Source organism: Oncorhynchus clarkii, chromosome 2, assembly GCF_045791955.1.
Source record: "Oncorhynchus clarkii lewisi isolate Uvic-CL-2024 chromosome 2, UVic_Ocla_1.0, whole genome shotgun sequence".
NCBI classification, from domain to species: Eukaryota; Metazoa; Chordata; class Actinopteri; order Salmoniformes; family Salmonidae; genus Oncorhynchus; species Oncorhynchus clarkii.
Window position 1 is genome coordinate 6,436,039 of NC_092148.1, and position 8,068 is coordinate 6,444,106.

The window sequence follows — 8,068 nt, forward strand, 5'->3', positions numbered from 1 at the left end:
CAGACAATTAAATCAAGTGCAATTTAATAAAAAATGACTACTCACCAGCAAACTGTGTTCTGATGATCAACAGAAGTATTGATAACCCGTGTGACTGAAACAGTGCCATTATCCATGTGAGTGTGTGAAGTTCCTTATCAAGTTAGTCTCTCATCTCAGAGTCCAATCTCAGTTCTCCAAGGCCTAGTTTCTATATGGGTCATGAATACACATTTGCGGGGAAACATTTATTGACTTCTCACATAAAAAGAATGTTGTTTTGAAGATTATATGCTTAACAGTGCCATCTAGTGTCAAGGACTGAGAACAAGTTATTTGCTTAAAATAATATACATATATTTAAACAGACAAGCCAGTTAAGAACAAATTCTTATTTACAATGACGGACTCCCAATCACTGCCAGATGTGATACAACCTGGATTCGAACCAGGGACTGTAGTGACGCCTCATTCACTGAGATGCAATGCCTTAGACCCTGCGCCACTCAGGAGCCCTGTAATTTTCACATTTATCCAATTAGTTCTACAATACTTAGCCTAACCGTACTGTTACATGTTACATCCCGAGTGGCGCAGTGGTCTAAGACAGTGCAAGAGGCATCACTGCAGTATCTGGCTCAAATCCAGGCTGCATCACATCCGGCTGCACACAATTGGCCGAGGTAGGCCGTCATTGTAAATAAGAATTTGTTCTTAACTGACTTGCCTAGTTAAGTAAAAATAATTATATGCATTCCTTTCTTGTACCTAAATCTATATGGGGTAGCCTAGTGGTTGGACTAGTAACTGAAAGGTTGCAAGTTCAAATCCCCGAGCTGACAAGGTACAAATCTATCGTTCTGCCCCTGAACAGGCAGTTAACCCACTGTTCCTAGGCCGTCATTGAAAATAAGAATTTGTTCTGGCCAGCCCTAATAACCTGGTTTCTTCCTAGGTTTTGGCCTTTCTAGGGAGTTTTTCCTAGCCACCGTGCTTCTACACCTGCATTGCTTGCTGTTTGGGGTTTTAGGCTGGGTTTCTGTACAGCACTTTGAGATACATTGCCTTGCGAAAGTATTCGGCCTCCTTGAACTTTGCGACCTTTTGCCACATTTCAGGCTTCAAACATAAAGATATAAACCTGTATTTTTTTGTGAAGAATCAACAACAAGGGGGCCGAATACTTTCGCAAGGCACTGTATCAGCTGATGTAAGAAGGGCCATATAAATACATTGGATTTGATGACTTGCCTAGTTAAATAAATAAAAAAAGACATGAAAAGTGATTGCATGTTTTGCTGAAAGAACTTGAATAGTTAAAAAAACATATGTAGACAATAATGTAGTGTGCAGTGTTTGTGGTAGCCTAGTCTAGCATATGTCAAATGCAAACCCCTTAGTTCATTGTCCCCTCCATAGACTCTCTTTGTTCTCTGTCTGTTCCGTCGGCTGTGAGTGGATGTGAGAGGGGAACTTAGCAAATGACCACACTCTAACTTTAACTCCCCACACTTCCTCTTCTGTCACAAAATACAGATACATACTTTACACTTTCAGTGTTCATGACACAACGCTCATCCACCCCTGGTCCCTTTTACTACTCTATGATCCACCAAATAACAGCAGATTGACATGGACAAACATTTGCAAGGTAAGTCTCTGTGTCATATGTCTCATCTCACGCTGTCAGTCCGTCTGTCTGTCGATATGCACTCCACAGATTTTATAAACAATTGATTAAAGAAATAAAGTGTTTTAGCTAAATCAATCAATGAAATCAAATCTGTTATCTTTAGTTAGATCCTGTGAATGTGTGAGGGTTGTGTGGATAGATCACCAATAAGGAAGTGAGTGGTAACACGATTTCTGAGTTGATCCTCATATCATTTCAGGAGGGAAAGCATTTGGATTCCTCAAGTCTCAGCAGGATGTGAAACTGAACTCCATCAATGAGGTCTGTTGTTCATCTGTCTATAAATGTTATTATGGTAGTATTATCTAGCTATAGTATTATTAGCATCTTATTATCTATGTACACTATCCAGTGGCGATTTTAGCATGTAAATCTTGGTAGAGGAAAATAAAATTGTGGGATGCATGCCAGCAAAGCCAATACACAACACTAAACAATACATTAATTGCACAATATCACAGCTACACCAGGCTATCAGCTGAGCCTTGTCTGGCAGCGAAACAGTACATTCAGCCTCATTTACTGTCTTTAAAAAAAGATCTATGTATGGCTGACTTGCTTTAACAAATGTGGTTTCTACTGTCAATTGAGATGTACAAACTATGGCATAAAGGGACGACAAGTTGATAAGAGGCAGTCCGTAATTTTGATTAAGACATTAATGAGTGAGCTAGGATGGATGTAGTCGATATAAATATTTGTTCAGCACTTTTTAATTGTACAGTGACAGAAATCAGAACATGGGCCGTTCTTACAGTGCTCTCCATGTACACCAAGTCAGAACCGTAGGATAAAAAGAGGCATAAATGTAATCGATGATAACATTTATCAAAAACAGGTTATAGGCTACATGTGCACCACCAAGTCAGAACAGTAGGCAAAATGTTTTAAATTATTAGGGTGAGGTACATGGGCTACTAAGATCTTACTACATAACATACACTTAGTATAACTTTCTTAGCTACAGTATACATATCTCCCTGGCACATAATCTTTTCAGCAGCATACAAGACATTTTTGGACTCACCTTGTTGTGCTGTGCTCACCTGAACAGGAATGTGGCCCAGCGGTCCTTTGTGGACATATTTTGTTATCAAACTTTGTCATCAAAGTCTGGCATTCTCTGAATTTATGGTTCTTTCAAGACAACTGGGAACTTGGGAAAATCATGATGACAACAGTGATCTTCAGGTCGTAGCTCTAGAAAGAGGGCTGAGTTCCCGATTTACAATTCTGAGTTGGATGAAAGTTCAAAACGTATTTTCCCAGTCGTAGCTTGTTTTTCCCAATTTCCCAGTTGTTTTGAACTCACCAAAGTCAGGTTTTGCAGTTCCAAGTTAACAGTTTTGAGCGCGGCACGATGATTTATTTGACAATGATTGGTTTGGAATGCTTGCAGTTAGCCACTGATTCCTTCCAAAACACTCATTGTTGAATTTGCGATCCCCAACTTGTTGTGTAATGTTTATGTCCAATGGCCGATGAGTACTGATACATTTTATCTATAATTTCTCTTCATTATTTCTCTTCACAAGACAAGGATTAAAAAGGATTTGCCAGTAGATTGCCGACTTGATTCATGACGATGACTGCTAGCTAAGATTTTGAAAGTACGATGTTGATATGATCAGTCCAATCAAAGCTACTGTAGATATAACGTGATTTGACGTCATGTTATCTGTGGCCAATGACCGTGAGCCTACTTGGATGGGCACTTCTAATGTAACTCTATGGCAGCACCCAAGGGGCTTGAATTTTCGAGCTTTACCCTTAGACTTGGCCGTGACGTAGTGTACCCATGAGTGACAGAACACTGAGCCAATCATGCTCTATATTTTATGCTGGCTGCCCCACCACCACAGAAATCACTGAAATAGGCTGAAACACCTGCATTTTGGAGCTGCCTTACTCAAGAAAACCAAAAGAAGACCATGTTTGTATGCGACTTTAAATTATATATATATTTTTTTACATTGTTTGCAAACTGATATGTGACACGTATTAATGCCAAAATAACATAACATGCGAAACAGGCAAGCCCCCCAATTTTTTTGGGTGCTAAAAATGTGGGTCTCAAAACAGGTGGGGCGCAGCTCCAAATCATGTCCAATCAATTTAATTTACCACAGACGGACTCCAATCAAGTTGTAGAAACATCTCAAGGATGATCAATGGAAACAGGACACACCTGAGCTCAATTTAGAGTCTCATAGCAAAGGTTCTGAATACTTAGGTAAATAATGTATTTCTGTTTTGGTTTTTTTGCAAACATTTCTAAAAACCTGTTTTCACTTTGTCATTATGGGGAACAAATTGATCAATTCTTGGATGGGTACATCTAATGTAACTCAATGGCAGCACCCAAGTGGCTTGAATTTACTAGCTCTACCTTTAGACTTAATGTAGTGTCCCCATGAGTAACAGAACACTGAACTAATCATGGTGCAACGCTTCATATTTTCTGCTGGCTTGTCCAACCACCACAGAAAGCACTGAGATAGGCTGAAACATCTACATTTTGGAGCTGTCTTTCTCAAGAAAACAAAAAAGAGACCATGTTTATTAACTCCATGATATATCTTATATATCTATACACTTCTGCGAGTAGGCCTTTCTAATCGACCTGGCCCGGGTATCCTGGAAGGACATTGACCTCATCCCATCCGTCGAGGATGCCTGGTCGTTCTTTAAAAGTAATTTCCTCACCATCTTAAATAAGCATGCACCTTTCAAAAAATGTAGAACTAAGAACGGATATAGCCCCTGGTTCACTCCAGACCTGACTGTCCTTGACCAGCACAAAAACATCCTGTGGCGGACTGCACTAGCATCGAATAGTCCCCTTGATATGCAACTTTTCAGGAAAGGAAAGTCAGGAACCAATACACAAAGTCAGTCAGGAAAGCAAAGGCCAGCTTCTTCAGGCAGAAATTTGCATCCTGTAGCTCTAACTCCAAAAAGTTTTGGGACCCTGTAAAGTCCATGGAGAACAAGAGCACCTCCTCCCAGCTGCCCAATGCACTGAGGCTAGGTAGCAATGTCACCACCGATAAATCCATGATAATCGAAAATTTCAATAAGCATTTCTCTACGGCTGGCCATGCTTTCCTCCTGGCTACCCCAGCCCCGGCCAACAGCTCCGCCCACCCCCCGCAGTTACTTGCCTGAGCCTCCCCAGCTTCTCCTTCACCCAAATCCAGATCGCAGATGTTCTGAAAGAGCTGCAAAACATGGACCCGTACAAATCAGCTGGGCTAGACAATCTGGAACCTCTATTTCTAAAACTATCTGCCGCCACTGTTGCAAGCCCTATTACCAGTCTGTTCAACCTCTCTTTCGTATCGTCCGAGATCCCTAAAGATTGAAAAGCTGCTGCGGTCATCCCCCTCGTCAAAGGGGGTGACACTCTAGACCCAAACTGATATAGACCTATATCCATCCTGCCCTGCCTCTCTAAAGTCTTTGAAAGCCAAGTTAATAAACAGTCACTGACCATTTTGAATCCCACCTTCTCAGCTGTGCAATCCGGTTTCCGAGCTGGTCACTGGTGCACCTCAACCACGCTCAAGGTACTAAACGATATCATAACCGCCATCGATAAAAGACAACACTGTGCAGCCGTCTTCATCGACCTGGCCAAGGCTCGACTCTGTCAATCACCATATTCTTATTGGCACACTCAATAGCCTTGGTTTCTCAAATGACTGCCTCGCCTGGTTCAAATCGGAGGGCCTGTTGTCCGAACCTCTGGCAGTCTCTATGGGGGTACCACAGGGTTCAATTCTTTGGCCGACTCTTTTCTCTGTATATATCAATGATGTCGCTCTTGCTGCGAGTGATTCCCTGATCCACCTCTACGCAGACGACACCATTCTGTATACATCTGGCCCTTCTTTGGACACTATGTTAACAAACCTCCAAACAAGCTTCAATGCCATACAACACTCCTTCCGTGGCCTCCAACTGCTCTTAAACGCTAGTAAAAACCAAATGCATGCTTTTCAACCGTTCGCTGCCCACACCCGCCCGCCCGACTAGCATCACTACTCTGGACGGTTCTGACCTAGAATATGTGGACAACTACAAATACCTAGGTGTCTGGCTAGACTGTAATCTCTCCTTCCAGACTCATATTAAACATCTCCAATCCAAAATCAAATCTAGAATCGGCTTTCTATTTTGCAACAAAACCTCCTTCACACACGCTGCCAAACTTACCCTAGTAAAACTGACTATCCTACCGATCCTCGACTTCGACGATGTCATCTACAAAATAGCTTCCCATATACTACTCAGCAAACTGGATGCAGTCTATCACAGTGCCATCCGTTTTGTTACCAAAGCCCCTGCGACCTGTATGCTCTAGTCGGCTGGCCCTCGCTACATATTCGGCGCCAGACCCACTGGCTCCAGGTCATCTACAAGTCTCTGCTAGGTAAAGCTCTGCCTTCTCTCAGCTCACTGGTCACGATAACAACACCCACCCATAGCACACGCTCCAGCAGGTATATCTCACTGGTCATCCCCAAAGCCAACACCTCCTTTAGCCGCCTTTCCTTCTAGTTTTCTGCTGCCAGTAATTGGAACGAATTGCAAAAATCGCTGAAGTTGGAGACTTATATTTCCTTCACTAACTTTAAACATCAGCTATCTGAGCAGCTAACAGATCGCTGCAGCTGTACATAGTCTGTAAATAGCCCACCCAATCTACCTACAGTACCTCATCCCCATATTGTGTTTATTTACTTTTGTGCTCTTCTGCACACAAGTATCTCTACTTGCACATCATCATCATTCTTTTTTTTCTATTGTGTTGTTGACTGTACGCTTGTTTATTCCATGTGTAACTCTGTGTTGTTGTTTGTGTCGCACTGCTTTGCTTTTTCTTGGCCAGGTCGCAGTTGTAAATGAGAACTTGTTCTCAACTAGCTTACCTGGTTAAGTAAAGGTGAAATAAATCAAATTTCCATTGTTTGCAAACTGATATGTGACACATACTAATGCCAAAGTAACATGCAAAACATGTTTGTTTTTTTGCTAAAAATGTGTGGCTGAATGACAGGTCACCACTGACACGATCTAATCTCAATGTCTGCCTTGTGGTATTCTATTCTTAAGGTTTTTCTCACAGATCCTAAATATGCAGAGGAGGAGGACCTCAGCTCAAAACTGGAAATGTTTAAAAGTGAGATTTCAAGTCTTTTAATTGCACATTGATCAGACAGTTATGTTTCCTTATTGAATGAATCAACAATAACATAATCATTGTAATGTGTTCTATATTGTTTTACAGACAAATACATGGAATTTGATCTCAATGACCAAGGAGACATTGGTAAAATTGCCTTCTTTTTTTATGACAATCATGATGAATAACAAGATTAGGCTAATCATGAGGACAACATAGTTCACATGGATGGCTCAATCTTTGTCACAGCCTCTCTCTCTCTCTCTCTGTCATGCTCTGACCTTTAATATCTCTGTTTTCTTTATATTTTGGTTAGGTCAGGGTGGGTATGCTAGTTTTTGTATTGTCTAGGCTTTTTGTATGTCTAGGGGTTTTGTAGGTCTAGGTATTTATATGTCTATGGTGGCCTGGTATGGTTCCCAATCAGAGGCAGCTGTTTATCGTTGTCTCTGATTGGGGATCATATTTAGGTAGCCATTTCCCTTTTGTGTTTGTGGGTTCTTATTCTATGTTTAGTTGCCTGTCTGCATTATCCGTATTAGCTTCACGGTTTGTTCTTTGTTAGTTTGTTCAGTGTTCATTCTTATATTGTTAAAGAATGTATGCATACCACGCTGCGCCTTGGTCTCATTCATATGACGAACGTGACACTCTCTCTATCTCTGTGTCACAGACATGATGGGGCTGAAGCGCATGTTGGAGAAGCTGGGTGTGGCAAAGACTCACTTGGAGCTGAAAAAGATGATGTCAGATGTGGTTGGCGGTGCTGCACGAGACACGTTCTGTTACACAGACTTTCTCAATATGATGCTAGGGAAGAGGAATTCCATACTCCGACTGTAAGTTAGAAGGAAACTGACACTACATTAATGAAGGCATTACCTTCGACCTGAAATGAATTTTCTGAATACGATTCTGAACTTTTGTAATCCACTGTATTTCCTTTAAGGTTATATGTCTTTTTGCTACATGACTTGTGTAATAATTTGTTATTTTATTTTTCTCTGCTGAAGGATCTTGATGTTTGAGGAGAAAGGGAAAGACCAGGAGCCCAAAGAGAGTGGACCACCGCAACGCAAGACTTTTTCAGATCTGCCCTGAAGGCAATTACGTTATGGATCCAATCTGTTCATGTAAAAACTGAATGTCAAATGAACTGGGTTATACAGGTTTCATTGTAAGGAATAAAGAAAGGTTTGATTGATCCA

General features: G+C 41.3%; 1 protein-coding gene across 1 annotated transcript; it reads left to right on the forward strand.

Annotated features, from left to right (window-relative positions):
* Positions 1 to 1,502: 1,502 nt before the first annotated feature.
* LOC139378955 (allograft inflammatory factor 1-like) lies at positions 1,503 to 8,068 on the forward strand. The gene is made up of 6 exons (XM_071121597.1): positions 1,503 to 1,630; positions 1,872 to 1,933; positions 6,791 to 6,857; positions 6,966 to 7,007; positions 7,534 to 7,699; positions 7,874 to 8,068. The coding sequence occupies exons 1-6, from the start codon at positions 1,612 to 1,614 to the stop codon at positions 7,959 to 7,961; spliced, it is 444 nt and encodes a 147-aa protein (XP_070977698.1). The 5' UTR covers positions 1,503 to 1,611; the 3' UTR covers positions 7,962 to 8,068.

What these genes read in the sequence shown, in the direction of transcription:
- LOC139378955 (XM_071121597.1), top strand. An exon ending in AACTGAACTCCATCAATGAG is followed by an intron (nt 1,934 to 6,790) that starts GTCTGTTGTTCA and finishes TCTATTCTTAAG; the next exon opens with GTTTTTCTCACAGATCCTAA. An exon ending in AAAACTGGAAATGTTTAAAA is followed by an intron (nt 6,858 to 6,965) that starts GTGAGATTTCAA and finishes ATTGTTTTACAG; the next exon opens with ACAAATACATGGAATTTGAT.